The sequence below is a fragment of the Anastrepha ludens genome, chromosome 3 (assembly GCF_028408465.1).
Source record: "Anastrepha ludens isolate Willacy chromosome 3, idAnaLude1.1, whole genome shotgun sequence".
NCBI classification, from domain to species: Eukaryota; Metazoa; Arthropoda; class Insecta; order Diptera; family Tephritidae; genus Anastrepha; species Anastrepha ludens.
In genome coordinates this window covers 19,376,695-19,403,342 of record NC_071499.1, presented here as the reverse complement: position 1 = coordinate 19,403,342, position 26,648 = coordinate 19,376,695, and the positions used below count along the sequence as shown (strand labels likewise).

The window sequence follows — 26,648 nt, the reverse complement described above, 5'->3', positions numbered from 1 at the left end:
AAAAATATATTTACATACATATACATATACTTACGTAATTACTGTGAAAATATAAAATCCTACTTACAAAAGTAAAGCTTTTTTATTTTATTTAAAAAAAATGCCTACTACCAGTGAAATAAATATCGTTAAAGTACCAAATTTCAGCCCCACTATAGTCGCAGCATTGCGGCTGTCAATCCAATTCCGGTAGTAGCTCACATTCGTGTAGACTCCAGGAAAACCACGTTGCGCACAGCCAACACCCCAAGATACGATGCCAACCAGCTCATTGCCGCATACAAGCGGGCCACCCGAGTCTCCTTGACAAGAGTCGGTGCCACCTTGCAAAGTGCCGGCACACAACATTCCTCCCAGCAACCTACTGCCATAAGATTCCTTGCAAATGCTTTCCTTTATAATACTCACATTGGCCATCTTCAAGTTATTGGACAGGGTGCCCTGTTGGAAGTGAAGAAATAGATTAATGCGAAGAAATATAATAATTAAACAATGGATTAAAAGTGAGTACAGTAAGCATCTCGGCTGTTTATCAACTCAATACTCTCCCATTCCCTCAGATTTCTAAATACAAATGGGTTTACCAGGTGTATACCTATGAAATGAGAATTTTTCTTTCGATTTCAAACGTTTATTAACAAAAAAATGGTTACAAATTTAGTCTTCAAAATAATAGCCATCGCTAGCGACACATTTTTCCCATCTCTCAGGGAATTTGTGGATGCCGAGCCAAAAAAATTGGCCGCAATCATCCAGCCATTTTTTGGCTTCTTCGTGAGAATTGAAGGGCTGCTCGGAAAGTGCGTGGCCCATCGACGCAAACAAATGATAATCGGAAGGCGCCAAGTCTGGAAGCCGCATGCACCAGCGGTTCCCAATCGTACGTCTCCACCAATTCCTGGGTCGCTCTTGCTCGATGTGGCGGTGCATTGTCATCAAGAAAAATTACTTTGTGACGCCGATCGGCATATTCTGGGCGTTTTCGGTGTAAAGCGCTGTTCAGATCGGTAGCGTGCACCGTCAACTGTTTCACCTGGTTTTAATAGCTCGTCCCAAATCATACCACGCTGATCCAAAAAAACACACAGCATTGCCTTGCGGCCGAAGCGATTTGGTTTGGCCGTTGTTTTTGGCTTGATGCCGGGCGGACCATACGATCGCTTACGCTTGGGATTAGAGAAATGCACCCATTTATCATCACCCGTAACGATTCGATGCAAAAAAGACTTCCTCTTGAAACGGGAGAAGCGTTTTTCTTCAATTGATAACAGAAAATCAACGATGTCGGCAAATCGTAGTTTGAAGGCATGAAATTCGACATTTTTAAGAGCGACAAAAATGCATTGTTGTATGAAACGTATCAAACAATGAACTGAATATTGTTGACAGATAACAGACGAAAAAACAAGACATTTGGGAAGGTTTAAAAATACTCCTGGCGACATCTATGGACCAATAGCTGAAAGTCTCACTTTATAGGTATATATGTACATCAAGAACAGAGCTTATCTTCAACATATATTTACATATATCCCTTTTTGGGCGTTTGGCCGAGCTGCTCCTCCTATTAATGGCGTGCGTCTTGATTTTGTTCCTCAAATGGAGGGACCTACAGTTTCAAGCCGACTCCGAGCCGAAAATATTTTTTATAAGGAGCTTTTTCATGGCAGAAATACACTCAGAGGTTTGCCATTGCCTGCCTAGGGGCGACCGCTATTAGAATAAACTTTGTCTATTATTTGATGTTTCATCGAGATTCGAACCTATGTTCTCTCTGTGAATTCCGAATGGCAGTCACGCACCAATCCATTCGGCTACGTCGGCCGCAACATATTTAAAAAAAATGCTCTAGTGGTTTTCAATTACTCGATTTAGGCAAGGCATATTCAACAAGGTACAAGTTTTCCAGCATTTCCCTCTTTAGAGCAGCAACTGAAATACCAAACCTTTTTTTTTTTCTTGTTCACTCCTCTCGGGAGTATGGGGCCTCGACAAGACCCAGTCTTGCGTTGGGTTCGTTTATATATTTTGCTTTCTGGCCTTAGGTGATTAGCCTGCTACTACCAATCCTAAGTAGTGGGAATGCCCACCTGGCATTAGTTACTACTTGGAGCGCCATCTGTGTTTCACATTTTTCTGGCAGAAAGATCGCACAGATGGTTGAGGACTTCGATAAATTTAGTGTGTCTGTGCTATTACCGCGGTTGCCCGCTTCCTCTTGCTGGCGCCACTGATGCAATGTGTGACTGTTTGTTTTTGCAGCCACAATGCAAATAACGCACTGACTAATTTGCGAGAGTAAGGGTGGATTGGATAAGGTTTTGGGTTTGAGAAATGTTTTTATTTTTTTTCTAGATACCGGGAAATTAGGTAAATGTGGAAAAGTGCGGTGACCGTGCTTTACGTGGGGCTGCGATGGCAGGCCAGTGCTAGTCCTAAACCCTTTCAAATTCGTAATTTAATTTCTTCATTTCAATTTTAACGATTCTGAGGAAACCATGTAAGTATCAAACACTCTAGCAAGAAAATCCTGGGGTTGCAGCCCAAGAATCCTGAGATGGATGTACATCATAATAATAAGGTCAATGATAACATATGAAGCGGTTGCTTGGGCATCGAGAGTCGCTCTCTCGACAGTGCGGCAGAACTAACGAAGCCTCAGCGCTTAGCATGCGTGAGCATCAGGGGGGTGATGAAACTGGCATCAGGGGGGTGATGAACCTGCAGCTGCGATGGAGGTGATTCTTGAGCTGACACCGCTTCATATAAGGGTAGATTCACACTATGGTGCCGATCACGGTTCGTTCTCGGTCTAGTCTCGGTTCGGTAAAATCTTTCGACATCTACATTTGTGTTCTTACATCGGTCCAGTCGCGATTCATCGTTCGTCGCGTGAACACGTAAAACAGATCTCGTGCATTTTTTCGCCAAAAAATGGCATTCAATTTTGATCTTGAAGACTTAGCCGTTATGGCTATCCTGCTCGACGAAGAAGACTTCAAAATTTATAATAAATCCTGTATGCAATTACTTACCTTTTTCAAAAGACCAAGATTTTCCAGCTGTTATTGTAAAAACTTCGATCTGCACTCCTTTGCTATTGTCGAAAGACTGAACCGAGAACGCAACGTTATTCACACTATCAGTACAAGTCGCGGCAAGTTCGATCACGCTCCAGCAAAATATTCTTCGAACTTGATCGATGCTGGAGTGTGACTGTACCGAAACTTGAACAGCACGGATAGTGTGAATACAGTCATTGTTTTTCGTTTGTGAATATTTTACCGGACCGAGACTGGACCGAGAGCGGACCGTGATCGGCATCATAGTGTGAATCTGGCCTAATAGTTATTCAGCAATCAGTCAAGCGTACCCTGTTGAATATTACCAGGGAAGACTTCAGGAGAGGAAAAGTGATGTCATCTAAAAACATGGAATTGCTGAGACTGCAGCTGCCACTTACCCAGCCACCCACAAAGATGATATCACTTAAGTCATTAAATTCGAAAAGAAGTTCACAATTGAACTGGGCGACAAGTGATACTGGAGTACACCTGATGTCTCGAAGTCACCAGAAGGCATATGCACTGGAATATATTATATGATCCCAGAACCAAGCGTTCTGTGCGGACGTGTATGCCATCTGTCATGGGCGCAGAGATAAACTTAGACAAGAATTTCCGTAATGAGCGAATTGTCATTCTGAGCTCCAGCCAGACGACACTCAAGGTTCCGTCATCCTGTGAAATTAAGTCCTCACTGATCCTGGAGTATATTGAGAAACTGAATCTGTTAAGAACGCACAATCGTATGTGGCTAATTTAGGTCCCAGGATACAGGGGTATAACTCGGAATGAGGTGGCGGAGGCATTGACAAGAGGGGCTGGGGCCTCGCCTTTAATAGGACCCAATCCCTTCCCTGCTATGGAACAACACACTTTCTAGGAGAAGTTTAGGAGTGAAGAAGTTTGCTGCCCCCAAACTATGGGGCTACGCCAGGCGAAATCCTTACTGTGAGGGTACAACCGAAAGAGGTTAAAAGGGCTCATAGTCCTCCCCAAGGATAAACTGAAAATATTCACGAGCATTCTCACAGACCACTGCAGACTGTGTAGTCATTTGCACATAATTGGGATATGGTCTACTTACTCTTGTTGTTTCTGTGACCAATCCAAGGAGACTCCAATGCACCTTTTCCTTGAATGCAGCGGATAAGGTTGAGACATCTTAGCCAACTGCGAGCAGAAGGGAGGCACATATGCTCAATCCAACCCAGCTCTATTGTAAATTTATTCCGGGATCTGGGTCTGAATGAGGTACTGTGATGAGGTCGAAGTGCGAACCTCGTTGCTAATCTAATCTAATCTAATCTAAGTATCAGTGATTTTATTTTTATGTGTTGCCTATCTTTGCCGAGTATTTTTAAGAGGACGCACTGTTTTTAGAAGTGTGGAGCTTTTACCATGTGATACCTCAATACTAGGTAAGATTATGACGCGGACAGTCTCTGACGAACCGACAACAAGCACAGACGTTTGAGTGAAACACTCAATACAGTATCATACAGAAGACAAGACGGTAGTGAATTAAGATAACACTACTGCAAGCTTTCCGATGCCTCCTTTACTTTGGACCACCTATAAACATAGTGGGAGTAATTGAGACTATCGACGGACAGGAGAGGAACCTGGACGCGGGTACCTGTTGTGTCTTCGGACATAAACGCGGCTCTACCCAGAAGTTATACTTTTGTGGTCCCAGGGGGAGGATTGTTATAGTATTAGTGGGAGCATGCCCCACATACCATTGGTGTGACGGCACCTTTGAGAGGTTTCTGACATTTTGATTTCAACCTCCTTAAAAAAACAAACAAAAAACAAAAACACACCTCAATACTAGAAGTATCTAACGCACCTGAATCGTATGTGGTGACGAAGTTAGCAGTTGGTGTGCAGACCCAAACTAAGGAAGTCCGTTTATGTTTACACTAAAATATAAGGAGGATAGATTACAAGGTTTAATCATTCGAGGCAAAATTGTGAAAGTAACTTCGGCTGTCGAGTCATAAGGGATACGGGAGTAGAATTATGTCTCCTCATTTCACATGCATTCTCACGCTCTTCCACTCTGTCGCTGTTCAGACGGCAACGAAGTAATTTGTTTGACATAATAGTCTGGTATGAGAGAGTTCGACTGGGTTGCCACTTCTACCTCGTTCATTAAACCTTGGATCTAGGTAGCTAATACTTCTCAGATTCTTGAGAATCAATGTTTTTTTACGAAAACCCTTCTATCAGATAATTAATATAATATCTTCTCACCTGTTCAGTTGTACCCCAGCCGGACACCTGACATTGCGTACCCGCCGATATTGAGGAATTACTCAGTACGATTGGCGCCACTGTTAGATGTGTTTTATTCACGGGCAAACCAGTCTGCAAGAACATTAAGCCAACATCGTCACGCATCGTATCCATACTGAAGGAGTTCATGTACGCAATGGAGCTGACTTTCGAAACAATGGTGCCATTGACTTGTACGTATCGATTCTGCGTGCCCAGTACTACAATAAATTCACTCGCTTTGCGATAGCGTTTTCTATCCGAACTGAAAAAAAGTAAATAAAAAATTAAATAAATACGTAATAAGAAAAAAATAAATAATAAAATAAACTTTATTTGAATTTTTATCCATTGCTCTAAGTATGTTTTTAAATAAATAAATAGGCAATGACCACTACAATTTAGAATAGTTTAGCTTAGGTTAACTTGGCTGATCTCATATAAACCAGAACTGATTCCTAGTGTTGTAAAAGGGATTGTGTGGAGGCGTAGGTTTTAGATCCGACTTAATAGTCTGATCAACTCTATTAGAAGTTAACTTACAGATTTTCTTTAACCCTTAAAGGGTGAAGTTATTTTACACATTTGACAGGTAATCTTCGTCAAATCGATGATTTTTTTTAGAATTATTGTGTGAGAAATGTTGCGTAGCAGCTTGCCACACTAATTTTAGTAATAATAAACCTTACCAAGATTGAAAAGAGAGTACGAAATGAGAAGTAAATTGAGAGAAAAAAAGAAAAAGAACAACAGTACTCGTTGAATCGGCGAAGATTACCCGGTTAAAATTATATACGTTCGGTAGATTATTTACTTTTTTGTGCTTAACTCCCAACCCGTAATTAAAGGGTGGCTAAATTTCAAGGGCCGATGTTGAATGTGAACCACACCTAAACGTCATCTTTTTTTCTGCATTTCATTTCACATTTTTCAATTTAAGACTAACTCAATTTGAACCATGGAAATATACATAATCGAGCAACGCGTTTATGTTATTCACGCGTATTATGAAAACGGGCTTTCAAATTAAAATGCATATCGCGCACTTGGTGAAGAAAATCATCTTCAGTGATGCGGCACATTCTCACCTCAGTGAATTCGTCAATAAGCAGAATTGCCGCATTTGGGCGAATGATAGTCCAAGAGTGATTGCCGAAAAACCAATGCACCCACATAGAGTGACTGTTTGGTGCGGTTTATGGGCCGGCGGCATCATTGGGCCGTATTTTTTCCAAAATGAGGCTGGTCAGACAGTTACTGTGAATAGTGTTCGCTATCGTGAGATGATAACGAACTTTTTATGGCCCGAATTGGAAGATATGGATGTGGACGATATGTGGTTTCAACAGGACGGTGCCACTTGTCACACAGCTATCGAAACAATGGCTCTTTCGCGCGAAAAATTTGATGGCCGAATAATCTCACGTCACGGCGATGTCAATTGGCCGCCAAGATTATGTGATTTGACACCGTTGGAATTCTTTCTTTGGGGTTATTTGAAAGAAAAGGTGTACCTCGATAAGCCAGCAACAATTCAAGAGCTAAAGAAAGAGATAATTCGGCACATTAACGGCATAGAACCTCAATTATGCCTCAGCGTCATCGAAAATTTGGACCATCAGATGGAGGTGCCCCACCGAGACCGCGGCGGCCATTTGGCCGATATTTTGCTCCATACGTAATTGAACCAAACCAGTATTATTATAATAAAGAGAAATGACAATAATTTTCTAAAAAAATTGTATTTTATTCAAAATCAACACCAGGTGTACGCGCCAATTATATACACACATATACCTATAACGGTACAAACTACAGTTTTCGAGATTTTCGATTTGAACAAGTAAATTAAAATGCATATATATTTTTTTATGTCTTTAATTAAGTTACCATAAAGAATATACAATTTTTCGGCAACTCTGATGTTGCCATGCAGCTCTTCGTTCGATGCATCAATTTTTTTACACACATCCATTTTCATTCATTTATATTATTTTATTTTAAATGCAGTTTTTCTGTTATTTATGTTTCATAGATTTAAAAAACCTTAATTTTCAAAAACAAATTCTTCATTTTGGCGTTTACAGCTCACAAATTTATTTTTAATTTTACAGTTTTTTGAAAAAAAAACAAATCTGGCAACACTGCTTGCCACTTTCATTGAAAAATTAAAAGGTATGTGCGTTAGGATTGTGGAACGTAACTGTTAATTTTGGCACAAGCAAGAAAGTTCAAATTAATATGAACCCCTTCTGCATAACTTTCTATGCCCGGTCCATCCTCTTATAGAATTAGCGAAAAATTGCTAAAAATTGTAACCCCCGCATCTTTGATAACACTCTCGTCTTACCCTATGTTGGACTCTAACCATTTATAAAGATTTCTCCCAAGTTCTATGCCTTCAAAATAATTATTTTATCATGGGCTTTTAAATAAAAAGTAAAAACTACTTTGGGTTCCATTTAATGTATAAAACCACTTTATGTCTCCCATTCCCAAATAAATTGAAATGGCACTCACTTGTAGAGACAATGCGCAGCTGTTAGCACTTTATTGGGTCCTATCAGTGAGCCGCCGCAGATATGTCCACTACCAAAAGCCACATAATTTCGCTTCAGCCGGATGGAAACTTGAAATTTTGTGCTATTCACTGGGGCGTCTACGCCATTTATGATACGAGAGTCAAGTTTCGTGACATTCTGTGAGTGAGCTAGAAATAGAAAACAAAAATGATGACTAAAGGTTAATTAATTAAAAAAAAAACAAATCCTCAATGCAGGGACACAAATAATAATAAATATGAGGCAAAAGACAAAAATAATTCTTATTCTAGCAAACTAAAAAGATTAAAAATTTCAAAACTCAGATGTGCATACACATATAAATAAAACTTGAGATTACAAAAAAATTTAAATTCGTTATGTGCCTTAATATTTATATGTAGATTTAACAGTATGCTTAAAAGTGTGTCCACTTAAATTCCTTTTCGGTGGTTTGACCTTAATTAGATATTAACTGAAATTTTTAAAATGATAACCGTTCGCTTTTCAACCTAAATCTGAATGCGGATATTCTGGTAATTTCTGAAGTATAAAATTTTTTAATGTACATGCAAATAAATAGTAGCCAGCGATGGGCAATACTTTCAATAATTCACTTGTAACCATTTCAGAATAAAGTTGTATTACTTCTTATACTTTGTTGAGAATTTTTCAGGTGTGCGTCTGGGTTATGTTCTTCCACAAATGAAGGGACCTGCAGCTTTTTGTCGCAGCCGAACGGCATTTGATTTTTTATGAAGAGCTTTTGCATGGCAGAAATACACTCGGAAGTTTGCCATTGCCCAAATTTTTGCATTTCAAAAATTAGAATTTTGAAATTTTTGAAAAAGTTTCAAAATTTGGGCTACAGGGTGTTTGATGTTGTATGAATCGCCCTGCTATTATTGTGAACACAAGTGTATTTATTCCATTCCGACTGAATTTTTGATGAAAACTTACTTTTTTTAATTTTGTTTTGAAACCTGGCTAAATGGTTTTTGTTGTAGTATGAACTATATTTTTATAAAAAAAAATAGTGAAAACTTAAAAAAAAGAAAATGTCGCGCTACTTTTATTGTAAACACAAGTGTAATTTTTTGTATTTATTACATTCTGACTGAAATTTTGATGAAAGTTTGAATTTTTAAAAAATTTTGCATTTGAAAAATTAGAATTTTTTAAATATTGAAAAAGTTTGAAAAATTTTTTTTGTATGAATTATATTTTTTTTTTTAAATTAAATAAACGTAATTAGTTAAAACTAAAAAAACAGAAGGTATAGCGCTGCTTTTATTGTAAACATAAGTGTAATTTTTTATATTTATCTCATTCTGACTGCAATTTTGATGAAAATTTGATTTTAATTTTTTTTAATTTTGTAAAATTTTTAAACTTTGGGCTACATGGTTTTTGTTGTAGTATGAACTATATTTGAAAAAAAAAAATTTTAAAAAGTTGTCAAAACTTAAAAAAGGAATTTGTCGCGCTGCTTTTATTGTGTATGTGTTGTATGTGTTGTATGGTGTATGTATTTGTATTTATTTCATTCTGACTAAAATTTCGATGAAAATTACAATTTGTAAAAATTTTTGCATTTGAAAAATCAGAAATTTTTTAAATATTGAAAAAGTTTCAAAATTTGGGCTACTGGGTTTTTGTTGTTATATGAATTATATTTTTATAAAAAAATTAAATAAACACAATTCGTTAAAACTAAAAAAAGAATGTATAGCGCTGCTATTATCGTGAACACAAGTGTATTTATTCCATTCCCATTGAAATTTTGATGAAATTTTTTTTTTTATTTTGTAAAATTTTCAAACTTTGGCTACATGGTTTTTGTTGTAGTATGAACTATATTTGAAAAAAAAAAAATAAAAGAAATTGTCAAAACTTAAAAAAAAGAAAATGTCGCGCTGCTATTATTGTAAATGCAGGTGTATGTGTTTGTATATATTTCATTCTGACTGAAATTTTGATGAAAATTTGTATTTTTTTTTAATTTTGTAAAAGTTTCAAACTTTGGGCTACATGGTTTTTGTTGTAGTATGAATTATATTTAAAAAAAGATAACTAAAAAAAACAAAATTTTCAAAACTTAAAAAAAACAAAATTCCGCGTTGCTATTATTGTGAACACAAGTGCATTTATTCAACTTCGACTGAAATTTTGTAAAAGTTTTAAACTTTGGGCTATATGGTTTTGTTGTGGTTTGAACATATTTTTATAAAAAACTTTTAATAAAAATTTAATTTTTTATTTTTTTATTTTTTATAAGTTTGAAACTTTGGGCTAAATGGTTTTTGTTGTAGTATGAACTATAGTTTATAAACAAAAAAAACTAAAAAAAAATATAAATAGTCAAAACTTAAAAATAATGTGTCGCACTGCTATTATTATTAGCAGAAGTGTATGTATTTGTAATTATTTCACAATTGTAAGTTAATATTTTTTTAAGTCCACCGCATTCAAGAACAATGTTGTTGTTCCTCTTGTAACAGCATAAAACATTATCTTCGATGAGTAATAATTTCCCATGAAGGCAATAACAACGACACTTTTTATTATTTCCATTACTATTCACCACCTCACCAAATTTAACAACTCAATTCACACATCGATAGTGCAAATACCAAAAACTGCTGCTGTTTCACTATTCGAAACATTCACTAATTGATTCTTTACCAAACGGAAATTAATATTGTAGTATACCGTTTTGACTCACTAGATTCGAGGTGCGATATTTCAGAACCGAAATAAGGGTTCAAAAATATTTGCACTAACCACTGCTTTGATTGATATGCTGATTATGATTGATATTCTTTCCACTTTTGAAAGCGTTTTTCAAAACCAAAACTTATTTTTGCATTAATTAATTTATAGCTTTAAGACTTGCTTACATCTTTCAAAAAGGCCCAGAATCACAATGAGAAGTAAGCTGCTAAAATTCATTGTAAAAAACTGTTGTAACTATAAATTTTCTGTAAAACTCCACTTCAATTGGTGTGAAGTACGAATTCGCGCGAGGTCTATTTTTTAAATGAGCAACGATAGTCAATCATTTCTCATAATTTGGCCAATTGCGGCAAATGATTTCAACAAAACCATGTCGTGCAATGTTATCAGTGCCAGGCGAGGACAGAGTAAGAGTTGTGATAAGAATTCAATAGCGTATTAATTTATGGGTTGATTCACAGGCTGTTGAGTGTTGCATTATACTATTGAGAACTCTTCGATTATTATTCTATATGTATGTAAGTTTAGTGAGTTGTTGTGATATGAAAAATAATAAAATTAGTGCTAAACATTCCAAAGCCTTTCAAGAGTTGGTGGTTTACCGGTGGGCATATGTACATATCCATGTACACTCAAACATGTGTATGTGCATTCTGTCAAAAAAGTACCGGGAATTGTTCATTTAACAAGCGCGCGTTACACATATGTCTCAATTTTTTTTTGCTGGAATATTGGTACGACTGTCCTCTATAGTGTCGCAGAGTTTCGGCGTGATCTCTAAATTAGCTTGTTTTTGGCATTTTATTATATCAGTCAACCGCAGGTGTGCTCTGCGATTTTCACTTTGGATAAAAATGTCGAAAAAGGATTTGTCTTAAATTTTGTGTTTTGAACGGGATTCCAAGTGCCGAATCGTTGAAAATGTTGTAGAAAGCCTATGGCGAGTGTGCTTTATCAAAAACATGGGTCTACGAGTGGTATAAGCTTTTGCAGAGGGCCAAGAAGTCGTGGAAGTTTTTCGCCGATCTGGTCGCCCACCAACATTTTCAACAGATGAAAACGTCGACAAAGTCAAGGAAATGGTGCTGGAAAACTATCATTTAAGTTTGGGGGAGGTAGCTTGTGATTTTAGCGTGTCGCACGAATCAATTCACCACATTTTACACCATCGATTGGGCCTGAGCCGGTTGTCTGCTCCACTTGTTCCAAGGGAGTTGAATTTCTTTCAAAAAATTCATCGGAAGAAGGTGGTTGAAGACATGTTGCAAGTGAATTCGGACCCAACGTTTATCCAGCCCATCATAACAAGTGATGAGACGTGGGTATATGAGTAAGATATGCAAACCAGTCAATAGGCGGCTGAATGGCGCTATCCACATGTGCCGAAACCCAAAACACCACGTCAAAGTCGCCCAAAAGTGAAAATCAGGCTACTCGTTTTCTTTGATTATCTTGGAGTTGCGCACTCGGTATTCATTCCAAATGGTTCTACGGTAAATAAAGAATATTATTAGGAAATAATTATGCGACGTTTGAGAGAGAATGTACGTAGGAAACGGCGCAATTTGTGGAAAGAAAACTCATGGATCTTGCACCGTCTCACAAGGCTCATATTGTGAACACTTTTTTGACCAAAAACTCGACAAATATTCAACGAATTTAGCCCCCTGTGACTTTTTTTTTCCCCCAAAACTGAAATTACCACTCCGCGTACGCCGCTTGACGGCGATTCACGTCGGCCATTCAGGAAAAATCGCTGAAGGAGCTGAAGAAGATCTCTTCAAACGCGTTTAAAAGGTGCTTTGTTGACTGGACTAATCGTTGGCATATGTGTATTGCTTCGAATGGAGTCTATTTTGAAGGCGACAAAACAAATTTTGATGATTAAAAAAGTATTGTGCGTACTTTTTTGACAGAGTGTATGTGTAAACTGATTTTACCAACTCATTTCATTGTCGTGCAACCTTGGTACTCGTGAAGTTATCTATTCAAGATATTGTCAAAAACGTCACATTATATGGATGGAACAGATGGCCGCCTTGGCGTTATTGAAGGCAATCGATTTGATAAGTTATAAGTAAATATACCTACACATGCATATGCGGGGTTGTTCTAGCAGTGAAGGCATAAGACACGTCATAAAGCAATGCTGCTGACTGCCTCTTCTTAGGCCGATATAAATCCAGATCGCGCCCATACCGTAGATTTATGTAAACGACAATTCATTCCTCAGCGAAATAAATAATGAAACAAACGCTTTTTTTAGGAAATCAATATACGAGGGCGTTTCAATAAGTACCCGTGTTTGATGACAGAGGGCGTTCCTGAGGGAAGTTGGTGTTAGCATCGGGTGCTGTCTCCTATCAAAAGACGGCAAAACCAATTTCAGACTGATTGATATTTTAATTTGGATTTGGCAGCTATTCGAGTAAGACGTGTTTCGTGATTTTCGCTAAGGCGGAAAAAGTGCAGCATCGGTAATTCGCTTTTTGTTTTTGGGTGAGAAAAAATGCGAGGAGATAAAGACAACGTTGGATGCTGTATATGGGGACTCTTCGCCATCCATGACCACAGTTAGGTATCAGTTCAACGAATTTAAAAGTGGGTGAACAACCGTTCTTGATGAGAAGCAACCAGGACGACCGGCAGATGTGGTCGGAGGAAATCATTCAAAATCCTTCATGTTTCTCGCTGATCAAAGAACGAAAGTACGCGAAGCAACAGAGGTCATAGGTGTGTCGACCGCAATGATATATTTTACATGATAAGTTGGCGATGAAAAAATTGTCAGCCCGATGGGTGCCGCGATTACTCACGGAGGACAACAAGCGGATGTGGCTGTTAACTTCAGGGCATTGTTTGGAGCAATTTAATCGAGATTCGAAGGAATTTTTGCTTCGAGTTGTCACCGTTGATGAAATTTGGATTCATCATTACACACCAGAAACTAAGCAACAATCAAAACAATGGATTTCTCCCGGTGAATATGCTTCCATCGACCGGAAAGGTTATGACGATGATTTTTTGACATTCCAACGGCGTCATCCTTATAGATTTTTTAGAAAAAGGAAGAACAACTTACTGACTTATTGGACCGCTTTCACAAAAAATTGAAGGAGACCCGGCCGAATTTGGCGAAAAAGTAGGTGCTGTTTCACCACGATAACGCATCAGTACATTCGTCCGGAGTTGTCGCCGCCAAACTGCATGAATTGCTGCCGCACCCCTCGTATTCACCCAATCTAGCTCCCTGCAATTTTTTCTTATTCCCTAACATAAAGAAATGACTCGCTCGGAAAAAAAAATTAATTCAAACGAGGAAGTCATCGCCGAAACAGAGGCGTGTTTTAGAGATACCAAAAATTCTATTTTTTGGAGTAGTTAAAAAGATGACCGGAGCGTTGGGAGAAGCGTATTTTTCTATAAGGGGATTGTGTTGAAAAAAAATTAAAAACTTATGTCTCCGTCGTATGTACTTATTTTTTTTTTTTTTTTAATTCTAATTTACATTAAAAAGGAAGCAAAGGATCGTTTTGCTAAACATTACTAGATAGTAGTCCCCAAAATTTCTCAATGGAGATTAAATCCCGGCTACGTGCTGGCCAATCTAAACGGTCGATTTTTCGTTCTACGAAGAAGGCAAGAGTCAGCCACAGGCTTGAAGAAGGCTTTCGATACTGTCAGCCATTCCACGCTACTAGATGATATATTTTTAGCCGACATTCCCGCCAGGACTGAAGAGATGGTCCGCCAACTATCTGAGCGGTCGTCACTAGAAAGTGATTTTTCAAGACCAAATATCCAAACAGAGGAAGATCAAGCAAGGTGTTCCGCAGGGTGATGTCCTTTCACCCTTGCTGTTCAACAATTTCTATCTATCGAAGATCCCCTAACCACCAGAGGGAGTCTCCTTGGGGTCATACGCTGACGACTGCACGAAAATGGCGTGGGCAATGACATTGATGGCCTGTGCGCCAAAGTGAACGACTTCATCGACCTTTCTCGCTTTTTGACTGTGAGAAATCTTAAACTTTCCCCCACAAAGTCCACGGCGACCCTCTTTACCACGTGGACAAAGGAGGTCAAACTGAAACTCAAGGTAAAAGTGGATGACACACCAATTCGGGCTGTTAACAATACCAAAATGTTGGGTGTAACCTTTGACAGTTTGCTCCCCTCCTCTGCGCACACAACCGCAATTGCCACTAAAGTCCAAAATCAGAACAAGGTCCTCAAATCGCTTGCCGACAGCACTTGGGGCAAAGACAAAGAATTGTTGCTATCGACATTTAAGGCAATTTGAGCGGCGGTTCTAAACTATGCTGCGCCTGTCTGGTTGCCTGGAACTAGTGACACGCAGTGGATAAAGCTCCAGACTTGCCAAAACACTGCCATTCGGACAGCGACGGATTACCCCCCGATGTCCCCTCTTAAACACCTTCACAATGAGGCACAGATGCTCCCTGTAATGGAGTACAATAAACTACTCACCAAGCAGTTCCTGTTAGGGTGCTACCGCAGGTTTCACCCTTGCAGACACCTGCTTGAGCCCGAGCCGCCTCCTAAGCACGTCGGGAGACACCTCCTAAATTACGCAGACGGGATCCAGGACAAAACTAACAAACATTTACCGGACCAGACCGTGTTTAGACTGACAATAAACGACATTCATCGTGACCCATCATCACCTTCTTAAGCTCCCGACCACCGAATGCCGTAATCCGAGTTCAACCACCACCTACAGCAGATGAAGAGCTCCAGCTTCCCCGTGACACCCGTGTAACACTGGCACAATTACGTTCTGGATATTATAGCAGGTTAAACTCCTACTTATCCAGAATTGACCCCGACATACCAAACATATGTCCTGCATGTGAAGGCACCCCGCACGACACTAACCACCTTTTCACATGCCACTTAAAACCCACCCACCTAACACCGCTGTCGAAACAGCATGTTTCCTGGGCCTACCTTTAGATGAGCTAGACGAAGACGACCGGTGATATACACTACAATGACAGGGCTTGCTGCAACATCGAGCGATATTCCTCCATAATTTCGACATTCAGTCTTATATGCCCTTCTTATGTATTGGCACTATTACACTTGTAAGCCATTCATTTGCTATTTTATTCTTTTCCCAAATGGTTTTTACAAGATAGTGTATTTGCTTGTGCAAAGCTTGCGCTCCATATTTTATGAGCCCTGCCGGGATTCCGTCTTCTCCACCGGTTTTATTGTTTATTTAATGCTGCGATTACTTCAATTATGTTAGATCTTTCAATCAGTATTTCAGCTGTATGGATCTCCTCTTCTTGAGCATTTCATTTGCTACAAGTAATCATAATAGCGGCAATAGTACCCCACCTTGCGGAATACCTCTGCATGCATATTTGGTAACGCTGGTATCGTTCCACTACGCTCTTATCCTCTTCCTGCTTGCTAGTAGGTGCTTTATCCATAGATAAACTGCCCGTTGCATATTGAGGGACTCTATACTCTTTCATTGTTATTATCATTATCATCACTATGACTTTCGATGTTGTTGTTGTACTCGTAGCAGCATAAACTTTCCCCATACTTACTTACGAGGAATGCTGCTGGAGTGGCAGTCCTTGGCCGGATATAAATCCGGGTCGTTTCGGTAACGTAGAACCAACTGTCGTGGAAACTTTCGTTGAGGAGCTCGGTGACAAACATGTTAAATAGCAATTAAAATTAGCAATTGATGCAATTGGTTTATATTCTCTAATTCATCAAACAATTAGAATGAGTTCAACTAATTCCCATTAGGTAATTGAAATATTTATTCCAATGGTAAAACTAATTGCAATTAGTTGCCATTAGCAAAAAAAATTGTTTTACCTTTACAATTAGAAATCTAATTGACTTCTGCTAATGCAATTAGATATTCAATTAGCTCGAATTAGAATTATTTTGATAAAAATAAATTTTTTGCAAAGAATTATTAAAGTGAACGAATAATGATGTAACTTTCATCATGTGAGAATTCATTCATCAGAATTCCAAAACAAGATTTGCCTCCCTAAACACCACAGGTGCTCTAGCCACACATTAAGTCTTCTGGCTACGTCTGATTTAATAAAAATTTTGAAAGCCGATGAATCCCTATTCCAGCGGAACAATATGGTAAGAAATATTTTAGTTAATATATTTTATACTATTGTAGAATATAATTTATTTAGGTGTGCAAAAAATGTAAATGGCCAAAAAGTTCGGAAGTGATACCGGAAACTTTAGGTGGATGCCTCGTTGTGCTGGTTGTGACGAGGTGGAACTCGCTATACGACGCCGTAGTTCGACTTCTCCAGTACAAGCAAAAACTGGATGAGTTGTGCGATGAATTGAGCCTACCGCGTTATACATCCTGTGAACTATCATATTTGGATACATACAAGCTGATTGTGGCGTCAGAGTCTGGACTTTATGCAAGGCGAACAGAGTGTTGGATATGGTTGCCTCTTGCCTACAATTATCAGTCTGAGCAATAAATTGATAAAAATCCACCAGAAAAGCGAGCATCCATTCTCTACAATTGCATTAGAGCTGGAAAAGCAATTAAGAAAACGATTCCGAGCTTTCTTTGAATTAAATGAGGAGGCAGATTTGGCGCTAGCTGCAGCTGCACTGATTCCAAAAGTAAAGTTGAGCTGGCTGAAAATCTTACAAAAAAAATCACCGCAATTTACATATACGCGAATAACGGAAAGGGTTATTCGTATCCATCACTGATTATGCAATCAAGCTGAACCTTCCTACAACAAACGAAAATCACAAATGTGAGGGTTCGTATACTGAATCGACCTTTTATGATTTCAGTGATGGTGGTAAGTTCTGCATAAGTAACACATATACATATATGGTATTTTTAGTAAATCTGATAACATTTTTGCAGAAGGAAGTACTGCTTCATTGTCAAAATCGACAGAGGAGAGTGAAAGCATGCATTTTATTTCGAATATGATGTATCAATATTTAAATGATGATGATAAAACTTCATAGGGTGTAGCACTGTTTTGCAACACGCCGCTTACTTCTTCAGGCCCTGTGGAGCGACTATTTTCCTTTGCGGGCATTATTAATAGTCCAAGGCGGAGTCGCTTGACTGACTTTTCTTTTGAAAAGCTCGTATTGCTGAAAGCGAATATACCCGGTCATTCTAGTTAATAAACAGTTAGTACATACGTTAAATAGATGTTCATGTATGTAATATACGTAGTACATATTATGTTCATAAGTAATATACATATATATGTGTGTAATTCATATTATAAATACTTCAGTTTTTTTTTGTTTTTCAAAATATCAAAATAATTGATTCTAATTCGAGCTAATTGAATATCTAATTGCATTAGCAGAAGTCAATCAGATTTCTAATTGTAAAGGTAAAACAATTTTTATTTGCTAATGGCAACTAATTGCAATTAGTTTTACCATTGGAATAAAAATTTCAATTATCTAATGGGAATTAGTTGAACTAATTCTAATTGTTTAATGAATTAGAGAATTTCACAAAAGAAGGTTAATTAGCAATCATTAGCATTATCTAATCATTATTTAACATCTCTGCTCGGTGAAATTTTATTTCCATCTTTCTATCACTTGTTGCTTATCACTAATAATATTTCCATTCCGGTCCTTACAAACGTTGTTTCTTGGTTGGAAAGTTTTTGGTGTGTCTTTTTATGTTTTGGTACATGGATCTGACATTTTTGTCGGCGAAGTCTCTTTCAATTTGTTCAATCTGTTGTTTCATTTATATTTTTTCTGTCCTTATTAACTTTTTTGCTTCTTTTCTTTGTTTTGGTATTCAAGAAAGTTCGCTCTCGAACATCTTTCGACGCATGCTTTTCTCGCTTGCTGCGTTATATTATTTGCTTTGCGGCAATCTTCATCGTCCATTTGTTTCCGATCTCCTTTCTCCGATTGTGTTTTTTGCAGTACTAATAACAAGATTTTTTAGTTCGTTCCTAACATATTTTACTTCCGCTGAGGTATGCTCATTAAAACCTTATAGACTAAGAGCCCGCGACGCCCAGACCTTCGTTAAATTATAAAAGTTGGAAATTTTTCTATATACGTCTCCTATACTGGTATAAGCAAACCCAGATTATTAAACCTGGGTCGCGGTGGCTTTGGCAGGTAACAGGTAGTAAAGGTGAGTAAAATTGAGTCTCAAATTTGTAATAGTATAAAGCTTAGTTTTTATACATTTCAACTTACAATCATATCAGAAACTGCCTCGTCCATTGGCGGACACTTAGGGCGGTAACAACCCCTCCCCAGACACCCTAACATTCTAATTATTTATAAATCTACTTTCGTCATAGTATAAAATCTAATTTTTATATATGTTATTCAGAGATCTATAAAAATAATGTTTTCACAATCCCCAGACAGTTTCGATGGTTCCCCTATCTTCCCAGACATAATGAAGTCCACTCCAGGCGTGAGCGCGATGAATATATATGTACGTTGGTGCGAGTGAAATAGCGCGATTGGTCTACGGCGATCTTTTTCTGCGCATCAGCTGTCTTATACTCTGTATATTATTGTAGTGTGAACTGTTATACGTACAGCAAGCGTTTAATAATTTATTTGCAAAATTTATTATAAAATAAGTGGTCTAGTTGTGATAAAGTGTTGTCATGGAAACGGAGGAACCGGAAAAAACAAATTAAGTTGTTTTATTTGTAAGAAAAGTGAGGGGAAATTAATATTGCTTTCTGAAGAGACATTAAAGAAGTGCCGAACTGTTTTGAAAGTCAGAAAAAAACACAACCTTAAATATGCGAATGTTATTTTGCCTGATGAATATACAGATGGAGGTTATCACCGGGAATGCCATAAAACATTCACAGGTGTTAATAAACAGTACTACAATTCGGAGCCTGCAGATTTAAAAAAGAAAAAAAGAGTAAACAAAGAGTCGATTAGTGTAGACAATTTATCTCCAGATACACCGATAGTACCTGAGTTCACTACCGAACTCGCAACAAAATCTCCAACATCATCAGAACAAAATTTATATTCTGAATTGATAAAGCTCCAGTGATGATTCGACCATTTGGATGCTGACGGGTACTGGAAACAATGTGAGGTACGTGAATCTAACAAAGATACACGCCCAGTTAGGAGAATCCATTTGCCGAAGCTTGCCTGGTTTCCACGCAATAACAGGGTGCGATTACAATCCGGCATTATTTAGAAAGGGAAAACTAAGACCTTACAAACTATTAAAAAAAAACGATGAATTCCAAAAAGCTTTTATAAAGTTCGGCGAAAATAAGTTAATAGAGGACAGCAGTGAACAGAAGAACATTTTCAATAGTATTCAGAAATATATTTTCAGTGTATATAATGTTCGGAATGCAATTGATGTCGATTCTGCTCGAGTTCAGATGTTTATAGACTCATACAAAGTTTCCGACATTAATGAGGCTTTCAATCGAAAAAAATTGAGAAACTTTGATGCTAGCAGTTTACCACCTTGTGAAAATGAGCTACTACAGCATTTTTTACGAGCTAATTATATTTGTACGATTTGGAACAATGCTCACTTAAGAAAACCTACTTCACATAAACCTGGAAATAATGGCTGGGTACTGGAAAATGATCAATACCATTTTAAATGGTTTGAAGGAGATCAGCTACCTACTTATGTCAGTGATTCTGTACAAACTTTGTCAGGTATGTTATAATGTTCACTGTTTATGAAGAAATTATCAACCATTCATAATTATTCTAACTTGCTTTAATTATTACAGAAGCTGATGAAGACGATGACATTCATGAGGACAAATCCGCAGAATGGAGTAGCGGTGATGAAGATAATCGAGATACCGACGAGGACGATGAAGTTGATTAAATATTTTTTTTGATTTAATAATAATGTTTGACACATTATATTTTTACTTTGTATTGTAATGGTTATAATTATAAATATAATTGAAATCTTTTTCGATTGGTTCAATTACGATCTAAATTATTCTCTCTCCTTACAGTAAAACTAACATGCATACAAATTTATCTTCTTAACTTTAAACTTCTAGAATTTTACCATCAGCTGTCGATTTTTCGTATTTTTTTCTGCACAATACTAGAAAAAATTTTCGATTGATATTTACAACTTTCGTAGATCTCCACTTGACTCAATAAAAATCGCATTATTGTATTGTTGATTTAATAATTTGTTAATATGAAAATTTTTCTGCGTTCTCCTTTAAAAATTTACTTTTTTTATCTGTTATAAATGTATATAATGAATTTTCTTGATAAATTTAGAGAACAGATCGCACTATTTCACTCGCGCCAACGTACATATATATTCATCGCGCTCACGCCTGGAGTGGACTTCATTATGTCTGGGAAGATAGGGGAACCATCGAAACTGTCTGGGGATTGTGAAAACATTATTTTTATAGATCTCTGAATAACATATATAAAAATTAGATTTTATACTATGACGAAAGTAGATTTATAAATAATTAGAATGTTAGGGTGTCTGGGGAGGGGTTGTTACCGCCCTAAGTGTCCGCCAATGGACGAGGCAGTTTCTGATATGATTGTAAGTTGAAATGTATAAAAACTAAGCTTTATACTATTACAAATTTGAGACTCAATTTTACTCACCTTTACTACCTGTTACCTGCCAAAGCCACCGCGACCCAGGTTTAATAATCTGGGTTTGCTTATACCAGTATAGGAGACGTATATAGAAAAATTTCCAACTTTTATAATTTAACGAAGGTCTGGGCGTCGCGGGCTCTCACTCTATTATAAAGGCATACGAAAAAAAAGATGAAATCGCTTAATATCGATAGTGCGTAAACTCCACAGATGTCCAACCACAAATTTTTTTGTTAAAATGTGACTTTATTATAAAAAAACGTTATATTCGAGCATACAAGAGTGTTGCATCATTGGTGCATTGAACATTGAACTACATACTAAAATAAATTTATATTTTATTGTATAAAGTGTGTTTCATATGGATGTATGTATGTACTTTATATAAAATTTTGGACGGTTTGTCATTATATTGATGTCTTTGTAAATATTCAAGGTACGAAGATAAAATATATTATACATATTTATGTGTATGTATAATGGTTGTTTTCAAGTAATTAGCTAAATGTGGATGAATTCAACTATGAATCTAAGGCACTTCTTTGCTTAAAATGTCGGTAATGCAGTTGATAGAAAATTTACCGATTCGAAATTTAAGTAACACAGTTGCTACCGGACGGCGGTTTGCGCAGTGCACTTATAAGAGATTCTACATAAATCGTTAGAAAAAACGCAAGAAATTAAGATTTACAATTTGTGAACACACACGCTTAAAACTAAACAAAAACTGTTAAATGGAAAATTGCAACATTCGAAAAATTCGACAATATGCGGCGGAATACTTTTGTTCCACATAATTAAAAAATGTTTCGCAAAAGACAAAATATTGAATGGAAATGTTGCGTTTCGCTTCTTCTTATATGTACCCGTGTAGACTGCGCGATGTGCTGTGATGATGCCTAGGTGGTTGATAGCCAGGCTCTTGCATTTCCATTTGCATAACCAAATTTTTCTGTTCGCCTCGCAAATCATACGCATGCCGTGCTTCGCGATGTAAAATCAAAGAACCGACGCCAAGCGTGATAAAAGAGACAACAGCTACAGCATATGACCAGCCGAGTACATTGAATTTGGGATACATGAGCCAATCGCGACGGTAGGCACAGCCACCGAAAATGCATACTGCGAGAAACAGGAATATTGCTGCAAAGCAATAATATTAAAAATAGTTATTCCCAGATAATTCATAGTTTTTTTTTTTTTTTTGGTTCACTTACAAGAGCTTGCAGTACACAAATATGATATACGTATCAATAGCCACTCATACTGTAGCACACCCTTCAATGGTAGGCGTATAACAACCAGCGCTAGAAGTACCAAAGCGGTGAATGTCAAGAGGAAAGCCAAAGTTACGAATGCCTGTACAGCCATCAGCCAACCCGGCAACAAGTATTCTCTTATAACATAATATTCCTGCGAAAAAAACGAATTTTTAATTAAATATAGCAATACTAGTACACATAAATCGCATTTGTGGCATTCCCACTTACGTGGCTGAAAATATTGTGGCAACCATTGAATTGACGCGGAAATTGATAATACGGATATACGAAATTCTTAAAACAATATTCCCACAAGCCCATATTTTTGAAGCTGCTATGTGTCTCTGCATACGACTCAATCCAGTAGGGCGAGCAGAATGCCATCATGAGGAAAAAGTAGGCCACAAAAGTGACCACACCGCCGATTACCACGCCATCTAAATGAAGTGAAATATTCAATTATATGCATGCGCTGACTGAAATATGAATTAAATAATGGGCCACAATTGTTTAATAACAATATGGTGAATCAGTGTTTAGGGCTGCGACGGCGGCTGCCTCTTGATGTAGATCATCATCGTCGCCACTCACTTGAAGCGCGTGGGTAGTCGCCTTTTTCGATGCTCGTGTCGGCAGTGTCTTGCGACTGTTGCTTCGAGAAGTTGCGCATTTCTTTCGCAATTTATTTGCTTTTTATATAAAAAAAATACTCAAATTAAATGCAGTAATGGAAATATAAACTTGACTACAACTATTGTCAACACAAACAAACGAACACCTCCCTAATAAAGGTGTGGACACAATGACAGTTGTAGCTGTCAGTTGGTAATGCCAATAAGAAGCAAACAGTTTGGCGAACACTGTAGCGAAAGCAAACTGTTGCGCAAATATTTGAATGTAGAGGTTGATAAAATTTTTATTTAGATAGAAAGAAAATAATTATACGCTAATTATTGTATTTAAGAGCTAATGCACTGGATGTAGTGGCCTTCGGGATTAGGCTGTTAATTAAAAAATGGAATATTTATTTAAGAGCTAAAGCACCGGCCTTCGGAAAAAAGATGTTAATGGAAAGTTAATTGAAAATTTATTCAATTATTGTAGCTAAATTTAAGAGTAAAAATATTTACTTATAGTAAATTTAAATTTGAGAGCAATGATAACAAAACTATTACCAAAAAAATAAAATTTTTCTAAGCAATAAAATTTGCAGATATCGAATGGCAGGCGGTCTATAGTTTGGAGGCAGAAGATATATGCGCTTGAAAAGTGCTTATAAATGTTTGCAACTATATATTTCTTCAAAAATTTTAGCTTATAATTACTAAGAAATATCACATATCGATATACAAATATTGAAAAACGACGATATTAGAAATGACTTCCAAAACAAACGAAATGAATTATTGACAAGTTGCAATACTGGTGAAAATCCGATTGAATGCTGGAAAATACTGCTGACAAAATAAGAATATTGACAACTAATAAACTAGCAACAAAAATTTATATAGGCAAAGAAAAATGGATGAATGATGAAATTTTGAATTTGACGAATAGAGAAGGAAATACCGGAACATAAACGTTGACGAATATAAACGAAGAAACAAGGAGATTAGAGATAAAATAAGAGACGCAAGAAACCAATGGATGGGAAGACAATGTACGGATATAGAGCGATTGGAAAAGTTAGACGACAGTTTGAACTTACATAGAAAACTAAAGGAAATATGTATGTAACCTGAGAAGATACAATGCAATTAATACATTATACGAGACAAACGACAAAGTTATAACAGACGAAAAAGAAAAACACAATATTTGGGTACAATATGTCCATGGATTATTCAAAGCCGATTCAAGAGATGTAAATATTAGTATAAACGACTCAACAGATGATCCACTACTTAAAATAATTATGTCTGAAATAAAATATGCGATAAAATTATCAATACCAAAAAAAGCAACGAAATCTGTGACGAAATCTCAGCTGATATTCTCGAACTTATAGATGACAGTGAAATGCCAACCCTAATGAAAATGTTTAACCACATACCTACATACGTATATGAAACTGCTAAATATCCAAGTTCATGGTTAAAATTCACGTTTATTGTGATACCAAAAAAGACCAATGTAAAACAATGCAAGGATTATTGGCTAATAAGTCTAATGAGCCATACGCTAAAAATTTTTCTAAAAATCATTCATAACAGAATTCATCAGAAATGAGAGGCCGATATGGGAACAACATGGATTTAAGAAAGGGTTTGGGACCAGAGAAGCAATATTTAGCCTTCAAATGCTAACACAAAAACCATAGGATGCAAATCAAGATATCTGCATGTGTTTCATAGACTACGAGAAAGCCTTTGACAAAATACAACATAACAAGCTATTTAAGGGGTTACATGGGTTTCGTGGGTTCAAAAAATCGATTTTTTTGGCTTATTAATTTCCTAAATTTTCAAGTCGATCCGAATAATAGTTTCGGAGATACAGCCTTTGGAAGGTGTGCGCTCCAAGCCACTTTTATTGTTACTCAAAACTTTAAACGCGTTTATCTCGGAACCGTGTTTTCAAAGTCGGTTGTCAAATGTTCTCGAAAACTACTCAACCGATCTTGATGAAATTTTACACAGGTGTTCGAGATACAATTTACTCGTGCTTGAACGAAGGATTTTGTTTTTTTTTCAATTACCCTTTAAAAAAAAAAAATGTCAAGCAAATTTGACCGAAATTTTAATTTTTTTGGAAAAATGTCTGCCAAAATTCCAATTTTTACTTGTTTTTTCTTTCCTTCGTTCAAGCACGAGTTTATGGTCTTAACTAAAACACTTATTTTTTTTTTCATTTATGATGATCCTGTCAGGAGTTATGCTGACAACGCGGACGCACCTTTTTTTCGAGCGGTCACCGGAAATGATGTCACAATGGAGGAGTTCTAATTTTTTTTATTTTGAAAATTTCAGAAATTATTCTTTAAATATGTATCTATAAGACAGAAAAAAGTTTGAATTAAATAAATAATTTTTTACATAGAAAAAAAAATATTGAAAATAGGCCTTTTTTTACCCGACGAAACCCATGTAACCCCTTAAAATAATGAAAGATTTGGACATAAACAAATATGACGTCAAATGTATACAAAACTCATATTGGAATCAGACTACAGAAATTAGATTGGGAGATAGCACCACAAGAGAGACAAAAATCTACAGAGGAGTGAGACAAAGTTTCATACTATCGCCACTATTATTTAACGTATACGCAGAAAAAATATTTGAAGAAGCAATAAATGACGCAGAAATACGTATTAAAGTTAATGAGATATATGTATATAAATAACACTCGCTACGCAGACGATACAACGTTAGTAAGAAACAATTTCCAGGATCCCCAAACAATTGTAAGCCAAGTGGAAAAACACAGTAAAGACACGGGCTAAACATAAATATTGATTAAAAAAAAATGTATTACTGTATTAACCAATAGAGAGAGTAAAACGTTTCAGGTGTCTGGGAGTATGGCTGAATGACCAATGGGACCATGATCATGAGATAAGAGGCAGAATAGAAATGGCTAGAGCGGCCTTCATGAAGATTAAAAAAATACTGACACATCGGGACATACCAATCCGGTTAAAGACAAGATTTTTAAAGTATTATGTATGGTCAACACTCTTATATGGATGCGAGTCCTGGAGGTTGATAAGCATATGTACACCGACTAGAATCTGTCGAAATGTGGTGCTATAGAAAAATGTTGAGAATAAGCTGGAATGACAAAATATCAAATGACGTAGTGCTAAATAGAATGCAAGCCTCTAGGAACATGCTAACGAACATAAAAAGAAGAAAAGCCGCTTAGTTCGGGCACATAACAATAGGTGATAAATATGATATTTTAAAACTGCTGATACACACAAGGAAAAATTGAAGGACAAAGAGGAATTAGTAGGAAGAAAATGACGTGGCTAGACCACATCAAAGAGTGGACAAGTCTCAAAACAATCGCCGTGGCAGCGAGAAACAGACAGAAATAATATGACCTGACAACCGTACGACTAATGCTGAAAACAGTGAACACCGTAAACGCAATCCCGACTCAGTTGTTTCGAT

General features: G+C 36.9%; 3 protein-coding genes across 3 annotated transcripts; 1 reads left to right on the top strand and 2 right to left on the bottom strand.

Moving 5' to 3' along the window:
* Nucleotides 1–18: 18 nt before the first annotated feature.
* On the bottom strand, nt 19–10,997 carry LOC128857094 (trypsin alpha-3). Its single transcript, XM_054092668.1, has 4 exons — nt 10,783–10,997; nt 7,863–8,052; nt 5,322–5,607; nt 19–441 (listed from the first exon to the last, which is right to left on the bottom strand). The coding sequence occupies exons 1-4, from the start codon at nt 10,832–10,834 to the stop codon at nt 88–90; spliced, it is 882 nt and encodes a 293-aa protein (XP_053948643.1). The 5' UTR covers nt 10,835–10,997; the 3' UTR covers nt 19–87.
* Nucleotides 10,998–18,679: 7,682 nt separating this feature from the next.
* On the top strand, nt 18,680–20,583 carry LOC128857091 (uncharacterized). The gene is made up of 3 exons (XM_054092665.1): nt 18,680–18,797; nt 19,036–20,329; nt 20,407–20,583. The coding sequence occupies exons 2-3, from the start codon at nt 19,711–19,713 to the stop codon at nt 20,505–20,507; spliced, it is 720 nt and encodes a 239-aa protein (XP_053948640.1). The 5' UTR covers nt 18,680–18,797; nt 19,036–19,710; the 3' UTR covers nt 20,508–20,583.
* A 904-nt stretch (nt 20,584–21,487) lies between these two features.
* LOC128856295 (uncharacterized) lies at nt 21,488–23,329 on the bottom strand. The gene is made up of 4 exons (XM_054091592.1): nt 23,122–23,329; nt 22,759–22,967; nt 22,486–22,681; nt 21,488–22,411 (listed from the first exon to the last, which is right to left on the bottom strand). Exons 1-4 carry the CDS (start codon nt 23,198–23,200, stop codon nt 22,125–22,127), a joined length of 771 nt encoding a protein of 256 aa, XP_053947567.1. The 5' UTR covers nt 23,201–23,329; the 3' UTR covers nt 21,488–22,124.
* Nucleotides 23,330–26,648: the final 3,319 nt, after the last annotated feature.